Here is a 20,500-nt window from a genome sequence, read left to right as displayed (position 1 = left end):
ATAAGAGAAACTTAAAGGAGCTCAGTTGTGAGCCACACAATTCATGGATATATTCGAAGAAGTGGATACGGCACCACCGCTCAGCCTTTCTCCAAAATGTTCCCATTGGTCACTCTTTGATATTGCTCTTTACAAAAGCTCACCCAGGTGTTTGATGATTGCGACAGGAATGATGGATCCGACCACACAGTTCACATGTTTTACACTTTACATTCGTAAATCTTACTGGGGTGTGATGCTAATCAGTAATCTTGCTAATCTGTTTCCTCTAGGAAAAAAACACATGGAAGCTGCATGTTTGCTTGTAATTGATAGGGTGATACCCGTATATGCAGTGATGGGAATAACGGCGTTTTTTCAGTATCGAGTAATCCAACTGATTACTATTCCTATCGTTACAACGCCGTTACAGTTACTATTTTTCAACAAACAGACGGTTGAAGCTGTGTTCAGCTTACTGCATCTTATATCAGTTGCATGGAAGTAACTGTGAGTAATCTGGACGCTACAGCTTTAAGCAGCTGCGCGCGCTCCCGCAGACGGTAATCACGATCACTGTCTAGCACAACACCTGGAGCTAAGGGGGCAAAACAATCGCATGAGCGCTGCTGTTTGACCGAGGAAGAATAAAGTAGTCGTGGTAAGCCAATCACATGACCACTTCAAGATGACAAAGCAACAAGGAGTGATACACCTGCTGCTGTCAGACCTGCAGGTATCAGGCTCTGATTTTCTCCTTTATAGTGGACAGAAATTATTTTTTTGGAGTGGCACAAATAAATTGTGTGGCATCTTATTGAATGCAGAACAGCTGATTGTTCTGTAAATAGTTTGAAATGGTTATTTAAAAAATCAAGGTAAAAGGTAAATGGCTGCAAATAACTTGTTGTTTGCAAAACTTGTGCATATGATTTTAAAATTGACAATTTATATTTGCATTTAAAGTTGTGAAATATGATTCATTAAACATGTTTGTGGTTGTTACAGTAAAAATATACTTTTTCTACTGATTTTATGTTTTTTGTCTGATTTTAGATCAGTTGTGTTACTACAGTATGTCAAAATGAAAACATAACTGTAAATTCAGACACGTGAGGTTGTGCTGAAAAGGATGATACCAAACAAGGCAAAGTAAATAGTTTTTAAAGGTAAAATGTGGAGGGAAACTCAAAAGTAGTTAAAAATGGGCAATTATACCCTGGACCCCAGAGGTTTTTTTAAGTAATGCAATAGTTACTTTTCAAGTAATTAATTACTTTTAGAATATTGTAACTCAGTTACTAACTCAATTACTTTTTTGATGAAGTAACTAGTAACTATAATTAATTACTTTTTCAAAGTAACTTGCCCAATACTGCATATATGCAAGCATCATCTTCAGTTCTAAGCAGTCTAGATTCAGTTTACCATACAGTACATCTCTAAGTCTCTGTCCCCCCCCCCCTTGATTTCTCTATGATGTTCACCATTACTGACCACTCTCAGAGAACAGCACTGGTATTTTTTTCCTCTATAAAGTCATTTTAAATGTACCGTCATCCACACGATCCCAAAAAAGCTACTGGCTGTCACCTCTGAATCTGTTCCTATTTATGACAAAGCCACTGTACTAAGAATACAACACATGCTTTATATAATAGATAAAAGATGCTAAAATTCAGTGGAGCTGGGGTAAACTGTGCCTTAAACCTTTTCCAGTGAAGAGGAGCAGTTAAGTTGTCTGGTTGCAAAAAGAAGTCCCATTGAGTAAAGAAAATGGGCCTTAGTAAATACTTTCTTGATGAATTTGTGGTCTTAATCTCCAACTTCAAGTCTTATTAAATCCAGCATGATGTTCATTTTGTAAATTATGGTCCTATTTAGTAGGAAATGATTTAGTGTGTGGCTACAATGTGACTGGCAAGTTGCTACTTATGAGTGCGCAGCGTTCCTCGGTTTCTCGGTCAAACCCAGGGACGTCCAGTTTCAAAAAAACAAGATGGCGATTGCCAAAAACTCACATCATGAAGCAGCTTTTCCAGATTCTCCTGTAGCTCGAAGAAGTACACAGAGGTGATGAGGCCTTCGCGAGCTTTGGCCAGGCAGTCTCTGGCCAGCTCTGCTATCTGATGGTGGATGAAGCTGAGGACTCCATCGGCCAGCGGAAGAACACTTTCAGGCAAGTAAGCCTGGATGAACTCAGCCAGCCTCCCCTCCATCTGAGCCGTGGCCTGGTGGGGGACAAGGTGGCGTAAGAAGACAGCAGAGGAGATTAGGTTTAGGAAAAGATTTATTTTCTTAGCTTGGTCGGATTTATGCGAGAGAAAGTTCAGGAAGCCGTTTCATTTGCGATTCAGACAGCATGGCTCTGCTGATTGTGTGAGAACAAGCCCAAAGAGCTTTTACCGCAGATGAACTCTAAACTATAATGCTCAATTTCCTATGGTTTGATTTTTATCACTGTCAAAGCTTTCAGCTTCTTTCCTTCTGATACTGACCTCACCGACCGGCTTTATTTCAGTGTTCATAACTGGAGCAGTATTTTTACATGCACTGAATAAACGTAATATTCACACTGACGGGGTGAATGGAGCTTGGCACGTTCTCATAATCTTGTTTGCTATGGTTTAGCAGCCCACATGGTTACGGTTCTTTCCCAGTTTCTTGGATGCAGGATATAAAACATTTGCATACACAGATCTCTGATAATGTTTAATCACAAACTGCAGAGCTTTGACTGTTTTTAATTAGTAACTGAGCACCGAAAAGGCTCCAAAAGTTTACTATTGTGTGCATTTAAACAGAATATGATGTTATCGTGAAGGCTCTTTGCAAGTCTCTGTGTGTATGTTGTGTTAGTGTGTGTGTGTGCGTGTCTAACCTTTGGAAAACGCTCTTTGTACACGTGGTTCATCATGACTATCTCGTTATCGTAGCAGGAGGAGGAGCGTCCTGGGCTGCAGAGGGACACAGGGGAAAAAATTCAGCTTTTCCAAAGCAAGGGCTGAAAACTGTTATATAATGAGATCAATGCTATAATCGACATATCTGAAATACATTTAAAATAGGCTTCAAGACGCACTGTAAAATGAAAAAAACAGTAGATAGTTTTCAATAAAAGGGAGTGATTGGAACTAAAGTAATTATTCACACCAAAAGACAAAATTCAATCATAGTTTTCAAAATTATTTGTGTTGACTATACATGAAAAGTTAACTAAGACATTACTGACATTTTGTTTTTTTATAGAGGTGTTTTGCCCATAAACTGTTGGCATTTCAATACTCTAATACCTAATCAATACTAAAAGACAGTACTGGTTTATATACGTATTTACTTGATGACTTTACTGAGGTTTAATGTACTCGTACTTCCGTGTCATGCTGCTTTCTTTTTATGTATTTTGGATGCAAGTATTGTACTCTGAACTCCGTACTATTTATCTTAAAGTTTTGGATTATCAGGATTATTGGATTATTATAAATCCATTTAAAAGTACTTAAATCCCCAGCTGCAACAATAATGAGATCTACACATTAATAAATCATAATTATCATCCGTTACTGTCATGTATCAAATTCTGAAAAGTGTAATTTGACACAGAAGTACTTTTACTTACTTTATTTACTTTGAGTATATTGTGATTATATAACCTATGCATTATTAATCTACTCCAGTAGGATTATCATTTGTATACTTCATCCAAAAAGCTTAATTTTTTTAAACTATCCAACAAAAGATCACTTTTTACATAAAAATTATAACAGGTCATGAGCCTAAAACTGATGTTTTCTGCATGGATTTTATGTCCAATTAAAAATATTCTGACTTGTGATCCTATATAAGCTAAAATATTTTTTTATTGGTTAAAGGCCTCTTTAACGATAAAAACAAAGATGTTACATAAAAGCAGTAAGATCAACCACTGGTGACCCGGCAAATCTGCTTTTAAGTAGTGCCTCTGAAAAGAGGACAGTGCGCTGGGCAGCAGACGCTGCTGTTTAATTTCATGAGCGCCGCTGCTGTGTCTAACCTGAGGCTGCGGGAGCGAGGGCGCATGTGGGGAGAGCAACGGCCCCCATCGTCATCCATGATGCTCTCTGTGCTGCCAAAGTGCTTGGATAAGAAGTGGAGCTCATCCATGGTGGGCTGGAAGGGCAGCTGGTGCAGTCGCTCCTGAGAAGAGCTGGAGGACTGGAAGAGGGAGAAGAGGAAGGGAGCCAAGAGGGTGGAGGAGGAAGAGGAAGCAGACGGTGAAGGGGAGAGAATTAAGATGATGGAGGAGGGGGGTGGGATGGCAGATGAGAAAGGGAAGTAGGCGTTGGAAGGATCAAACAGAGAAAGTGCCAGAAAATTAACGACAAAACTCCACCAAATGACGTCCAGCAACTGCAGAAGATAACGATCTGAAAGCTAAATTATTAAAGTGTTTGACAGTCTACAGCTGTTATTCCTCATGGATCCAGACAGTGTGACGACAAACCAGGAACTGAAAGATAATGACGCCTCAGGGCCAGACCTTAAATCCATCTGTCAGTAAAACTTTGTCTCCTATTTCCTTTGCCTCAAACAGGGACAATGAGACCTAGACCGCCTCCTCTTACATTTCTAAGTGAAAAGAGTGAAGTAAGGATGCAGATTCCTCCCTTTGTTTATTTTATGTGTGGATGTCAAGATTTTTTCCTCTATTTTGGTAGAGTTGCATATTATTTTCCCAGAGAGCATCTGCTGAACTGATCCAGCTGTTACTTATATTTCTGTTCAAGTGTGTGTCTTTTTGGCTACAGTCTGATGAGCACAAACTGGGTCTTCTTCTCTCCTTGTTCACTGGTTTTTCCAAGTATACGGGGAATTCTTGGAAAATGGTTAGGAATACACCTTTGGGGCCCAAAATTTTAAATTCTTGCAAACACGATGAAATAGAGCATCATGATCAGCGTGATCTTTCCACAAAGCTATAATCTGGTAACGCTGTCGGCAAGAAAATGACTCCATTCAGTATTTATGAATTTGTGGTATGATGTGAGAGAATTACTTTAAATAGAGCAGAGACTGAGGGGCCAGCTCAGTGTGATTCGTAACATTCACAGCCTTTTGTTTAATGTACTATTGTTGTGTTTCTATTCATAGTATCTGGCTTATTTTGGTCTCTGATTAAATTAGCGTGGAACCGCATGTGCTCTATCTCGTGTAGACGTCTCTTCACTACACCACGTGTCTCATCGCTCTCGTCCCAACCGGCTTGGCGATCGTCACTTTCCCCTCTTGCTCTCTTCCCTTCATCCATCTAAGCCTCCATCCACAGCCAGATGGAGAGAACAACCAGGCCCCTGATATCACTGTTATGCAACACGTCATGCTGAAGGACAGGCAGGGGAAGAAGTAGAAGTGACGAGCTGGAGATGGATACATTTTAATTGTTATCTTAAAGTGAAAATGTATATTCAGCTAATACAAACTGGCTTTCATAGATATATCTAACATGCTACATGGGGAAAGTTCTGGTATGCTGAAAGGGTCGATAATCATTATAATTATGGTTAATCATCATATAGCTGTGGGGACAGGTCTGATCAATAAGCCCACCCCTCAAGTAATTTAGAAGGAATACAAATTTTGCATTGCTATAATAAGGAACCATAAGGATCTTTCCAAAATAATCATCAGTAAATGTCATCATAAAGAGTGCATCTAAAAGTATCCCCTATAATAACTAGTATTGGTTCTATAATTCCCTGCACTGCTGTTCTGCTAGCTGTCTGTCCAGATGGTGTTGCGCTATCCTAACAAGACTTATTACTTGATTTTTTTCAGACACGTGACCACTAACTGTGTGACGATAACTTGTCTTTTTGACGTGTGACAATCACGGTGACAGTGTAGTAGTAAATAGGCCTGGAGACCGGTCCATCTCATCTGGCAATCACCGGTCATGAGAGAGAAGCGCACGTTCCCTAGACTTGGCAACGGTTGGCAAAACCGAATCCTTGTGATTGCTTTGGTGTTTGGCATATTTACATAGTTTAAATGGAAGTGACGCCAGCCAGCTACTTTCCATAAAAATTGCAACTCAAACCCTTCAAATTAAAAGCGCAACTTTTAAATTGAAGATAGGAAACACTTCCAACTAACTGAGAAGGACACATTTTTCACAAGCAATCGATTGCTGAATCACCTCCAGTACGGTGAACAACTCAATATGCACATGACGTGAGAAACCTCAGTAGACTAATTATATCAAAGACTGTATTGCTTTCTATTTGACTTGAATAAAATGTATCAAAACGTAAAATCCAAAGCAGGAACATATACCAATGTCTTGCTTTGCCTAAAATAAGGACCTGTCACAGTGCCCATAAGCTTTTCAAGGACAGGACAGCATTGTTGGTACTTGAAGTCTGAATTGCCAGAAAAAGACGTCCATGTATCATTTCACACCAGAACTAATTTCATAGAGGGAAAACAAACAGATTTGGTATAAACAGACTAATCAGTGCTAATCAACCCATTAATTATTAGCTACTTATAAGTTATATCAAAAGTTTATTAGCTACACAGTAACCCAGCAGCCAACAATTTACATTTAAGCTAATGCTTTTGGGGTTACAACCAAATTGTGATGTAAAAGGAGCCTTCAAAGATAATGTTGGTACTCTTCATGTTCCAAATACTTAGAAATAAGTTATCAAATGAATTTTATTTAACGCTATATAATGGGGCATATTTACAGAGTTTTTCATACAGTAGACTAGGAGTGCAAATTGCTTCAGCGATGTTTTACTTGGAGTTTCGTGACCTTAGTTTTATAGTGAAGCTATATGACTTCTTATGGATATCCAATACTTTTGACTGTTTTACATTCTAAATTATCGTGACTCGTGCTGAGAGGCAACGTCCTGCAAATATTGCTCCTCGTCTACGCTTTAACTTCGACTATGTTGGTTATAACTAGTGTATTTTTTGACTGGCAACTGAAAGGATTGCTTAAATTGAGTTGTTCGCATACGCATAACTACAAAAATACGCTCTAGCATAGCTGCTCCCCTACACACACGTTTATGATCAATACAGTGAAAAAGTGGTGATGTATATTTTACCGTGGAGCTGGGAGTGTTGGTACCATATCCAGAAGAGGGCAACGACGCTAAAGACCATCGTCGTCCATCGGCCCTGCAGAATGGCAAACACAAATTGCACTTCATTTAATACCCACTGCACTGTAGTGCTATAAAATCAATATCACATAAGCTTCTCTGTTGTTTATTATTGATTTGACAAAAATCAAGATAATGAACCTGAAAGCCCAGCTAACCTAATTTCATTAACTACAAAGAGAAGTTTTAATTCAGCTGAAGAAAATCATGTTCTAGTGAGTTGCATTGTGACTCTGTAACTCAGATTCACAGTGAGAGGCAGGCAGACAGATCTGATAAATAAGGACAGAGGCTTTATAGGAGCCTCGACTTCCAACATGAGAGAGAGACAGAAGTAAATAACAGCCTAATTGGCCGCCTACATACATCTCTGCTGTTTGAACACGAGAGTGTGGATGGAGCCTCGTTGTTTTTAATACATACATACTATTACCTGATCATTATTCATAAACACAGCTGTAGTCACTCTAGCTTCTCTTAAACACACCTTTCAAGCTTCAGCAGAGTCTCATCATTGCTGCCTTTTCATACTTGTATGGATTTCAAAATTCTCCTTTAAAGTTCTTTTGTGTTTAGGAAGTTAGCTAGTTAATGGCCAGTGCAATAATAACGATGTATAAAGCACACAAAAAGGAAACACAGTGGATGACGTGAGGCGTTGTATTTAGTGTAAGGTAAATAAGGATTGTTTTGACCTATGAATAATAAAAAGCTATTCAAGTAGGGTGTAAGAAGGAAAATATGCAACTGGAAATGAGCGTGACAGCTCCCCTTTATGAAAAGATAAAAGTGGCTGATTGTCTATGGTATGAGCACCTGCTGTTTAAAGTTGTGGAAACGAAGCAAACCCTGAGAGCGAGCTCAAGCACTTAACTCGTGTCTGCCTGTAGCATAAATGCAGCCATAAAAAGTGCATCTTGTAAATGCTGCACCTAAATCCCAGCTACACCCCCTGTCTGCATCGATCCCCGAGTTATTATAGTTTCATATTTTCTACTTTTATTTCATTTCTTTTTGTTCTGTATTCAGTTAAGTTTGAGTTAGCGTCCAGAGTGGGTTAGCTCGCTTCGGTTTAGGTTTTTTGAAAATGTCTAAGATCTAGGAACGTTAGTGCAGACGTCCAAAGTCGGAATAAATACATCCATCAAAGCCTCATCAGGCAAGCTGTATTTACATATTTTTAGCAAATTAACAAATACTAAAACTAAGGATACTTTTTAATATTTTAGTTATTATTTTAGTTTAGTTAGTTCTTCAAGTCTTCGGCTTCCTCCCACAGTCCAAATACATGCAGTTAGTGGGGACAGGTTAATTGATCAATCTAAATTGCCCATTGCCCATAGTGAATTTGAGTGCAAATGGTTGTCTGGTGAACCAGTCCAGGGTGTACCCCGCCTCTCGCCCTATCACTGCTGGGATAGGCTCCAGCTCCCCCCGCGACCCTGGATGGATGGATAGTTCTCCAAGTTCATAAAATAGTTAGCTAGTTTATATTTTTTCAAAAGTCACATTTTTATTTTAATTTCAGCTAACTACATTTTCCCCCATAACTAGTGTTAGTTTTTAGTGAAGTTTTAGTTAGCTATAATAACCTGGACTGTCCACCATGGGGCCTGACAGCCTGTAGCTGCTCTACTCCAAGACTTTGAAATACCTGATCTCAGGACCATAAACTCTCCTTCTATTTTTAAATCACATTTCAAAACCCATCTTCACATTCAGACTTCACACCCTTCATTATAACATAATTAAACAGCATTGTAGCCCATTGTTATCCTGATCAGTTTTAATCTGTGTTTTTGTTTGTTTCTTGTGTATGCAAGTTTAAATTACTGCACCAATATGAGGCGACATTGAGGGACTCGAAAGGGGCCTATAAATAAAATGTAGTATTATTACTATTGTCACTTCCCACTCTGGGACAACTCACAGCTCACAGGTTTAATAGTTCACTCAGTGCACTACAATACATAGTTAGCATTTTGATATTAAATATTTATACATATTACCAGATAATACTTACAACCATAGAATACATCTAACGCTTTTCACACAATGCAGATTAGAGAGCTACAGTTGAAGACATATTTTCAAAATTAACAACTATTTTTGAAGCTTATGGCAAAAACAAATTACCACAAAAAGCAGTATCAAATTACAGACTGTAGTGAACATGATCCACTTAAAGTATTTTTCTGTAGGACGATGTGATTCGTGACTAAAAGCATGCAGACATTTGAGCATTAAAATGAAACGTGATGCCATGAATCTGCTTCTAATCCTCTTATAACCTGCCATAAGATTTCTGAATGTGACTACATGGATGCAGCCGTTGTTTCATGGCTCAAGGCCAAACAACTTATTTTCTGGACCTGCGCCTCCCGAGAAAAAAAGGGCCTTCTTCTCTAAACTGTTGTGTTTGAAGTGAACTAGTGTTTATAATATTGTTACACGCTGTCTTTAGCCTAAAGACAAAAGCAACCACGTGAAGGCCTAAATCTAAAATCTATTAACATGAACAGATGTAGATGTGTGACACAGGCAACAAGCGTGACTAAACAGAGAGGAGCTGTGAATGTAATGGCCTGGCCCTGTCATACATGAGTCACCCTGTTACGCTGTGAGAACCTGCGAGTGCAGCGAGAGGCTCTCCAGAATGTGTGAGATCTCTCTCAACAACACATCTGCACCTCTTGTTCCACTGGAGCTCACACCTGCTCGGTGTCTCTCCCCTCTGTGACCTTTGCCTCACACCGACTCTTCTTATCTGTCTCTATCTCACTTTCTATCCCTCTCACACCTCTTGTGCAAATATGGCCGAGAGTAAACAGGTGCAATCACAGTCAGTGTGTAGTCTGCAGTGCCGGGAAGCAGTCACCTTCTGGAGGAGGCGAATGAGAAGTGGGCTGGGTTGCTGGGAGAGAAGTTTCGTGGGCTGTCCAGTGGGCTGCTTCCTGGTGGGACAACAAGACATGCATTGAGAATGAGACACAAAAGAACGGCACGAGTGTAGGAGAAGGTCAAAGTGGTAGTATGTCATGCCACTGTGCCTTTTATCCTGTGGCCAAGTCCCAACAGGAAATCCAGTGACGTGCTGTGAGGTGCAGACGCAGAGCTGTCTCCCACTGCTCCTTTAGTTCAATATCACAGCATAACTACTCATAATAAGTAGGCAACGCTTTTAGGAGTAAACCGATTTAAAACTTAATGTAAACTAAGATTTTTTTCTTAAACCTAAGGGCCTATCTTTGATCTTTAGTGAAACTCGACAGGGAACAAATGCGAGTTACATATATATCCAAATTTCAAAAATATTTCAGACAAAAACAGAATCAACCTCATATGGGAGCTGTGTTTTCACATTCAGCTCAGTAAACTTTGAGATCATTGTTGGAAATATACTGCTTTTTGTTGTTTTCTTGCTATGATGACGTGTTTAGTTTGCCATGAAGACGGAAAACATAAGGAAACAACTCGTCTAGAGAATTAAATGTGTAACTTCTTTACACTGACACCAAGTGGAAGTTAATTGATCTGAGACACTGAAGATCAAAATGGTACGTTGGCCCTGAGAGGCCAAACGGACTGCAACTTAAGAAAACACCAGCAATAAGAAAAACGCTGCAAAAGCACACAAAACACAACAGAAATAGGAAAAAAGAAAACACAGGATGTGTTAGCCTAACTATTAGCCTAAAAAATCCGTCATCAGTATTATATGAATCATGATAAAACACATCTAGCTTGTTTTGGGTTCCTGCAACTGGTCTGTCGGGTTATTGTCTCCCCAGAAACACTTCCCTAGTGCCTTTGGAAATCTGTTTTTTCCTATTTCCGTTGTGTTTTATGTGCTTTTGAAGCGTTTTTCTTATTGTTGGTGTTTTCTTAAGTTGCAGTCCGTTTGGCCTCTCAGGGCCACCGTAAAATGGGCTTGATTTCACCCTCCATGTAAAATTACCATGACAACTTCAAAGGCTAATCATTTCACCTATTGACTGTATATAAAAAGTAGACATAAGCTCAGTGACATCAACATTAATTTATAAAATCGAGTTTTGATGTCTGAACATTACCAGTTTTGGCCTTCATATCTGTCTGTTTGTTTTTTTAAAGTAAATTTAGATGACACGGATGAGTGATAAAATTATGAGCTAATGCTAGCAAGCTTAGTTAGCAAGATGCATAAATTAAATGGGAGTAGCATGCAGACACAAAAACAATAATTATTTCTTCGTTTTAAACCACAAACAGTAGAAGGAATTATTCATTCTTATTTCTTCTGTAAAGCTGGACATGTTAACACAGAAGACTTTGACAACTGACTTGCTTTTGGCGCTGGCCTTAAGTGGACTTTATATTAAGCTAAGCTATCCTGTTACTAGCTCTAACTTAATTTTAACCATACAGACATGAGAGAGGGATCGATCTTCTAACTCTCTGCAGTGAAGTGAAAAAGAATAAAACCAAGAAACTGTAAACACATGATGAACCAGTAGAATAACCCTTTTTTGAGAGGTCGGAATATCTTCACCTATATTTTTGATCAAAATCAATTAAAATCAAGCTCACAGGGGAGGCGTTAGGGCTTTTGTTGTACATACCGAGGTGTCCAGGGAGGGGCAGAGGGGAGTGAGGCCGAGGGAGCGTGGGGGACGTGGTCGTCAGGATCAGACTTTTTCTGTTGCTTGTACGACAGCTGTTGAGAAAAAGAAGATGTAAATGTACTCACATCCACATTACCACAACAGAGTTGTGACTAAGCACTGTGTCTGTGCATAAATATATGCATGCACAGCTGTAAGTGTGGATGGAAGAGAGGCGGACACGTGAAGCAGCTCACTGCAGGGGCGCGACGGCGATACAGAGAATTCAATTTCCTCAGCCATCCATCCCTGTCTGCCTCCCCTCAGCTAAGATAAGAAAGGAGGAGAGAGAGAGAGGGAGGGATTGCCAAAGTTGGAAGAGAGAGAGAGAGAGGCAACAAGCAGGATAAGAAGAGAGGATTTAGGTGATATTTCTAAAAAAAATTTTTTTTTAAACTGGAGAGAGAAATACTGCAAAAATGTCCACTTTTATGACCTCAGTTTACTACGGGTCTCTTAATAGCAGTCACTACCACACTGACTCATTTCAAACCTGCCTGTGGGTTCCTCATGTCACACATGATATCATTATCTCTAACTCTGCCATTAGGCAGTAAACAGAGCAAGTTGTTTGCTTTCACTAGATCCACTTACTTTGTCACAATCACACCGGAGCAGAGTAATTTAATTTTGACAAACACAAACCAAACAAACAAAAAAAAAGCAATGTGCTTTTCAAGGTGGCATGAGCATGGGGCATGAATAAATGCAAATAAATACAACTGGGAATAAAACGCAAGCAGCACCATCTCATCTCTGCTGCTGCCAGATAAAGAGGAGAGCTGGTCTCCCCTCTCTTCCCTTTCAGCCCGCTGTCACATGGGGTCACATGTGAGGAGGAGAGGTGTCGCCTCTTCTCCCCCTCTCTCTCTCTCTCTCTCTCACACACACACACACATATATATGCAGATATAAGTGTGATATAAATATATAAAGCAAAAACAGCACCTTAATAAAGCAGCATTAGCAGGGTCACAGACTCAGAATGACTTTAGAATTTTTCCAGTTTTCATTATTGATGAAATCATTCATTGCAGTTTGTTTATTTATAAACATAAATGATGTCATATCTGATAACTGGTGATGTCAGAATGAGGTCACACATGACTGTGACAGTATCTTTTCTGGTCACAACACTTAGTGATCGATTTCCATCCATGCATCCATCCAACTTCCATCTTTTCTGATTTGCTGGGTTATATGAATAGTACACTCAAGATGGAGAACCAGAGGGCCTTAATTCAGCCCTAATCTCCCCAAAATAAATGTAAAGTTGAACCACTATATTTGTACAAAAATCAGACCCATGATTCGTTTCAGTTGCATTAATGTCACTGACAATAAAGTGATACTGTAGTGTGGCACTATAGTTATTATTATCCTTGCTGTATAGGTTGGTCCAAACCTATTACTTACTGTAATAGATAACCATAGGTATACAATAGGTAACAGGAAGGTTCCAGCACTTTCTGTGAGTCTATGCAAGAGGAAGCTTTAACATCTGCACAACCAACCCAAAAAACACACTATGTGAAAGCCCTCCAAACCCTAGGAATATTATCACCCAACCATACTGAATGATTAAATAAAATAGAAGCTTTATCTTTGCTAATGTGTTTATGAATACAAATTACAATCGTATTTATTTTGGTACACAACTTTATGGAGGCAGTGCATGCAGTGGGAGGAGGTCTGGGCTAATTTTATAGAAAATCCAATCTCACTTATGTTATATGGCCAATGAACGACCATTCATTTCATCCACAATAAACTTGGTGTGTGTACTGCTGGGAAACCTGAGTGATTGGAGTGTCAGGTTTAAGGTCATTTGGATGAAGGGCAGGCTCATTTTGCTAGCAGATAGCAGACTGATATAAATCTAAAAAGCTGCCTTGATTTGAACTCATAAATTTCCATCTACTGTCAAGCTGTCAAGTGACAGTTTTCAGTGTTGGACTTTTATGTAAAGCCAAGCCTAACCTGCGCAGAATTAACGATAAGGAGCTGTGACTGCATGTTTGTCCATTCCTGGTGACACTCTCCACATTCCTAAGTGGATCTGCTGACATCAGGCATCCTTCCACTGCTACAGTGACTTTGCAGAATACATTATTTGCTCATCTTGAATAAACATATTTATATTCATTCAGTTTAGTTAAGTCTGATGGTGACTCTGCGATATGTCTCTGTAAAGTAATGTAAAAGGCTCACATTTCTGAGCAAGCTCCATCTTATCTCACCTATCTGTTTTCATTACCTGAATGCTGATCGATCAGCTGTGTAAGTAGCTTCTCGGATATTGATCACATATGCCAATAGACTGAATTGATAACCGCTATTTTGCCATTTCACACTTTCTAACCTGGACTGATTGTATCTCGATAATCACATTAAAGCTCTCGCTGTGACACACACCGTGACCTTGAGCTGATCCCAGCAAGGGACCATCTCAGCGAGTGCATGCATGTATTTTAAGTCAAACCCAGTGTATGATTATAGTTTCAGGCTTTCATTAAGATGATTGCTACAAGATTAATATAAAGACAAACTCGGCAGCAGGACTGCACATGGTTAATGAATTCTCAGTGCTGCAGAAAATCAATGGAGGCTGGGTGTAAACACACAGCACTTGGCCTTGAGCTTCTTCTGGTAGAGTTCATGAAATAAATGCTTTAAGCATGCAGAACCTTATTTAATACACATCCAGCGATTCTGTTTTGTGGCATTGCTTATGCAGAAAACAGAGGCTTTTTTTCCCATTCCTGGATGGTCAATCAGGATCAAAGAGGGGTGGGAGGAAAGGGTGAGGTGCACTCCAATACACTTAGCAAATATGGGCTGCACTAGCCAGTGGCTCAAGAGAGGGTGGAGGGGAGGGGGTGGTTAAGGAATGGATGCTGCAGCAAGAAAGGAGATGCACAGAGCGAGAGAGAGAGAGATGGAGGGGCTAGCTGGAACAAGCATGACATTAAAGTAAAATAAGGGAAAGGGAACGCCTCGGGAAACGAGTTGACTGCAAATTCAATAGAAGAAAAACAAGAGTTAGATGCAGGGAGGGTTGAAAGGGCTCACAGGGGTGCTCATTACCCACACACATGGTAGATATGACCCAGTTTTTTAAACCATTTTACACACACACATACACAGTCTACATATATTCGTAGCATGAACAGAGCACGTGAGGAACATTGTGAGCAGATCATACAGAATAGAGTGTGACAAAACCAAACAAACAAACACTCGCTATCCACCGCTGCTTCATATTGATGAAACCACACCATTCGCAAGAGATTCTACAAATGTTAAATAGAAGCAGATCTGAGGCGCTGGTGAAGAAGAAGACAGTCCAGAAAAGTCAGGATTTAAGTGGTAGAGGAATGTATTGCTGATGAAGCGCTAGGGAGAGCTAACCTTTAGAGCATTAGGAGGTAAATAATGAAGGGATGATTCAGAGAAAAGGAGGAAATGGGATGATGACATTTTATTTTTCTTTATGAACCATTTAATGGCTTAAGACAAATGAAGATTCAGATTTCTGTTACTAAGTTACTGAGGTTGTAGCTTTATAACTCTAGAGGGAATGTGGTGGAGAGGAGGGAGTCATGGTCACATGATGGGTTGTTGCTACGCAGCCTGCAGCAGAGAGATATAAGATAAGACCAAGTCGGGACCACAGAGAGGAAGAAGAAAAGGGGGGGAAAAGCCACTGAAGTTCACTGCTTTATGGTGAAGGGAGGGAGAGTGAAATAAGAGTCTGGGCAAACAAAGAAGTAAGCTGTAAAAGGAAATTAAGCAATAGGGACTTAGTAATAAAAGTGGCCTTCCTAAAATGGTTGGAATGAAAATGATGAAACAGAAAGAGCTCTGTAACTTTTTCCGCAGCACTATGAGGTGGGGGATAACTCAGGGAAGAGAACCACAACCTCACCACAAAAATATAAAGTAAATGTAAAAAATGAATAAAAATGTCATACATACAACCAAACCATATGTAACCGGTGTGTTTCTGCATTGTGTCTGACAAAGAAAGGTAAAAGAAAGAAAGACCTCCAAGTAAATAACTAGCTCACTCCAGCTCCTCTCCCACAGGGGAATTGTAGAAAAGGGCTGCATTTATTTTTACATTAAACATGAAGTACGAACTTACATGGAAGATATTTGACATAAGATTAAAAAAAACTCAGACATACCTCACAAAGAAAGGTAAAAGAAAGAAAGACCTCCAAGTAAATAATTTGCTCGCTCCAGCTCCTCTGACCAAATACAAACAGTGGGGGAGAGGATTAGCTCAACCCACCACAACTCCCAAGCTAGCCAGAATTATATATTCATGCTAGCATTAATGGCGCCTACACATTTCTAACATCTAACAAAAACAGGCACAATGATGACAATAATTGAACTAAAGACACACAATCAGAAATATCATGGTGGCTAAATATACATTATATGTGTGTTGTACAATGTCTGGAAAGAAATGACACCAACCTCTTCCACAGGGGAATTGTAGAAAAGGGTAGAGACCAAAAGGGTACACTGTATTTATAGGGTTGCACCAAAGAAGAAGAAGAACAATGATGAGGGGCTCCAACTGATAAAGAACATAACTACAGGCTTGAAGGTCCTAAAAATCAGGTATAAACTGGAAAATAAAATTTGTGTAATTATAACAATATGTAATTTATGGCCGGGTTACACATACAAGCAAATATAAAATGATTACAACATCTGGGAGGTGATCTCTCTATCGAAATACAAAATCTCACTGAGTAACTCTTAAAGCTTCTTCGTCTGGCTGCTGCTAACAAATGATTCGTGATAAATGACTCGGCTGAATCTGTGCCAAAGGAGGGTGAAACAGCAGGTTTTTGGTCTTCAAAGCTAATCTACAGAGAGCCGCTTCACTCCCTATTAATGCTGCTTTACAGCTACAGTGCACTTCTCTCATCACTAAACAGCTAATATTTCATATATCATGTATAATATATCATCTGCTTCCAGACAAGAGAAGCCAAAAGTAGACACAAAAAGCACAAAATTCATACCAGTGCTCTGAACGAATTTTAACCAGATAAACATAGTTTTGTGACAGGGTAATCTATTTTCCCCATAAAACTAGCCTTCTGCTGATGCATGTCAGCCTATAAAACAAGCAGCTTGTTATGGTGACTCAAAGCGATTGTTCTCATATCGCTTATGTCAATCCTGACTGGTCCGTCTTTATAGAAAGGCATTTTTCTACATTTAAAGCAGCATAAAAAACCTTAAAATCAAACTATATCTACTATTTCAATCCAACATGTCCCTCATATGTTTATGGCCTGAGTAAATAATAAAGTCTTAGACAGAAAAATCAAACACTGTAGAGGAGGGCATGCTTTAAACTGGAGCTCCCTTGTGTCTGACTTACTGCTACTATGTGAGCGTGCATTTACAGCCACCCTTGCATGTAATGTCTGTTTAAAGAAAATGAATAATGGAAACAGTCAAAACACTTAACTCAAGGCTTCAAACTTCACTAACCAAGCTACGAAACAGGAAACTGAGATTGTGAATCCTCCCCTATTTAGACAGTGACTGAGATCCTGCCTGTGTTAGAGCAGATACACATACAGTTAAATCCAGTCCTTATAATTTATGTTCTTTTGTTAATTGCTATGGAAAAGTTGTAAGACATTCTATGACTTTATATAGTTACTAAATTATGACTGGAAAACCACCATTGGGTCCAAGGGGACTCGTGAAAATCAGACAGAAGAAGGAAAATTCCCACAACAAGGAGCTAGGAAATTGGTATTAAGTTACCATTAATCGTGATTCATTTAGCTGAGTAAGCAATTAATCCTATTATCTCTGCAGTAAGATTAGGGTATGACATCAGGCTTTATTAAATACAGTAGATAGAGTGGGTTTTGTGCAGGATATGGACAGAGTGTATTGATCGTTTTCCTCCATCTAAACTGTAAGTAGGTAGGTCTGGCAGTATTGTCAATTTGGCCACATGACCAGCAGTAAAAAGGCAAGGACAGACAGTAAAATGGTCATGGAGACAGCCTGGGGCAAAACACTGTCCTCACGCGGCTCCATCAAATCTCCACTCAGCTACACCAAGCATTGTGCTAAATGTCAAAAGCACTGCCTCATTGAATGCACCATGGCCAAGAGAAAAGTCAAACAGACACCATCATTCTTATTTTTCCTTTTTTTTTCCATTTCCGGTTTTCCTCGGCTCTCCGGGGTCCCAAAGCTCCCTGAGAGGAATTCAAAGCCCATCAGCAAGGATGAAACACTCTTATATATATTTGTTTTGTTTTGTTTACTCTAACAGGTTCAAATCTTTTCTTGTCAGTCTGCAGTAGTACAGAGCAGCAGACAGGAGCAGGATCTATCAAGCAAGATTTCTGTAAGAGGAGCCCTGAGAGGGAGACAGTGGAGGAGAAAGAGGATCAAAGGCTGTAAGAGTCCCATTACTCTAACACTAAAGGAAAGAGTGCCCTTCACTGAAAGCAGGGCTTAATAGGAGATATACTTGTATGAGCTTGTAGGTATTGAACTTTAGGTTCCTCTTGGGGGTAAACTGCATCACTTAGTAGGACGCACGCTACAGTCAGACCCAGGTGCCTCAGCCTCCCACGGACCTCCTTTGGTTTGCACATAATTGGTTAAGTGACGCGTAATGGTTTATTTAGTTACAGAGGAGACGTGTTTATGAGGAGAAGATGGGGGTATAGCTGGCAGCATGGTGGTGTGTGGAGAGGACACAATATGTGTGTGTCTCAAAGCTGTGTAATGTGGACGCACATGCACCGGGTGTGATTATGTCTTTCTGTTTGTGAGAGCACCTGAGCCACAGCACCCGAGGTAAACATGCACAACACTCACCAATTACTGCACATCGTCTCCACTCACTTCTCTCTGACCTCTAGCGCCTGATGCCTGTAACACTGGGTCTTGCTACACTACATATGTCAGGACAGTAATAAAAGTAATGGAGACCTTTTATATGAGAATACTTCAAACCGTAGATTCTTCATCTTTGGGGGCAGGAAAAGAAATTTTACAGAAACCTTGAGAGATCTGCTATGTCTGCATATGGCAGTTATATTATGGTTGGACATTTCCCATGTGGGGAAGGGGTTTAGCTGTAGAGAAAGCATCCTGACTCCTGACATCCTAAAAATCACCCACTTAACCTATGTTCCCAAAACGCTGTGTCTAGCAGTCAAATGTTACGGGCACTATTACCATCACTGAGTAGAGAGAACAATACATTGTTACAATTCATGCACTGCACAAGTAAGTATACATAAGTGTACTACATAAAAAGAATATAAATCGACTATCACACCACACTGCTTTACATTACAGGGCCTTTATCATCACACAAAGAAGTCAGGTCCCCTAATGCAACCAACACATATTCTCACGTCCCCATGACATGAGAACAACACATGCACATAAACTTTGTTTATTATTATTTAAGATGTGTCAGAAAGTAAGCACGGGCCAAAATGTCCTCACTTTCCAAAAATGTCCCCACTTCCAAGGTCTAAAATGCAGGTCCCCACAAATTCAGCCATTCAAGTACACTTATACACATGTGAATAAAGAAAAACCAAAATTTCAATCTGAAGAAACTGTTTTTTCCTTACTTAACATGCCCCATGTACGACCAGAATAAGTGCATGACAGGGAGATGGAAAAGAAATAAAGAGCGAGTGAGAGAGGACAGTCAAAGCTAGTATGAATCTCTAACGCGCTCACGTAACCTTAGTGAGCTGGTCCCTAATGGACGAGCAGACACAGATATCACCCCAGGGCCCTGCATGCTATCTCAGTCTCTCCCCCTTTCACCTCTTGCACAACCTCTTTCTTTTTCAACTTCCATCACTTTCCTTGTCTTAATCACCCAATGCCTTTCTTCCGTCTTTGCTGACTGGGATTTTCTTTCCGTATCTCGTTGCTTTAGTCCCTCAGAAATATGTTTTTAAGGGAAGTGTTTAAAAGTGTCGTGTTCCGATCATTCTTCACTAACTAAATCCACGCGCTAGGCTTCAGTATCACTGCAGGAGTGTGGCAGATACTAAAATGGCGAGACTTTGGCATATTCCCATCTGTCTGCCTGTGCGTCTGGGCTCAGGTGGGCCATAGCAAGAGTCTATTCTCTTCTGTAATAGAAGCTATTTTAATCCCTGATCAGGAATGGAGAATAAAATCACTAAGCGAGTCAGTATGACCTCCACTGCTGCTGTTACTAAAGAGAAAACCCCCAGTGCCCAAATGTCACCTCACTTTGTCAGGTTGTTGACAATGGAGTGATTAAAAGTATCTATTAAGCACGAGTTGTATTATGGGCTCGGACTATTAATTCAGAAAATGTGATAATGACATTATTCTTTATAGTTGCACTTTTCAGCTGCTGTGTTTCACAATATAATTGCAGCTGAAATGAAAGTAAAAACGCCTGACAGGAAGTCAATATCTTACAAAGAACACTTTCCCCAAATAACCAACCCAGTCATCCAAGTCCAGAGAAATACCTCAGCATCGGTGAATCACAGTCTATAAAAATCCATTTTAAACGTAGGGTTCTGCTTGACTCATTTTTGGCTCATATAATTATTGACTGATTACTTCAAATGTGAATCGGTCTACTTGCTGTGCTTCTAGAAATGTCACTGTGATGAGTCACTGATGCAACTTTTCAACTTATCTTTTGCCAGG

At 39.8% G+C, this 20,500-nt stretch overlaps 1 protein-coding gene across 2 annotated transcripts in view; it reads right to left on the bottom strand.

Moving 5' to 3' along the window:
- The window catches only part of LOC147332019 (microtubule-associated serine/threonine-protein kinase 1-like), a 52,086-nt gene that overhangs the window by 18,032 nt on the left and 13,554 nt on the right, over nt 1-20,500 (bottom strand). For both annotated transcript variants that reach the window (XM_086288404.1, XM_086288405.1), the window contains exons 3-8: nt 11,735-11,829; nt 10,012-10,087; nt 7,077-7,149; nt 4,013-4,173; nt 2,861-2,936; nt 2,001-2,210 (exon numbers count right to left, since the gene is read on the bottom strand). In XM_086288404.1, coding sequence (XP_086144530.1) covers nt 2,001-2,210; nt 2,861-2,936; nt 4,013-4,173; nt 7,077-7,149; nt 10,012-10,087; nt 11,735-11,829 — 691 coding nt within the window. The remainder of the gene's footprint in view (nt 1-2,000; nt 2,211-2,860; nt 2,937-4,012; nt 4,174-7,076; nt 7,150-10,011; nt 10,088-11,734; nt 11,830-20,500) is intronic.

Source organism: Aulonocara sp. 'chitande type north' Nkhata Bay, linkage group LG4 (assembly GCF_057382095.1).
Source record: "Aulonocara sp. 'chitande type north' Nkhata Bay isolate Kocher_YH1m ecotype deep benthic linkage group LG4, A_spYH_male_GT1.1, whole genome shotgun sequence".
Taxonomy (NCBI): Eukaryota; Metazoa; Chordata; class Actinopteri; order Cichliformes; family Cichlidae; genus Aulonocara; species Aulonocara sp. 'chitande type north' Nkhata Bay.
The sequence above is the reverse complement of the archived record's forward strand: the minus strand, read 5'-3'. Positions and strand labels throughout refer to the sequence as shown.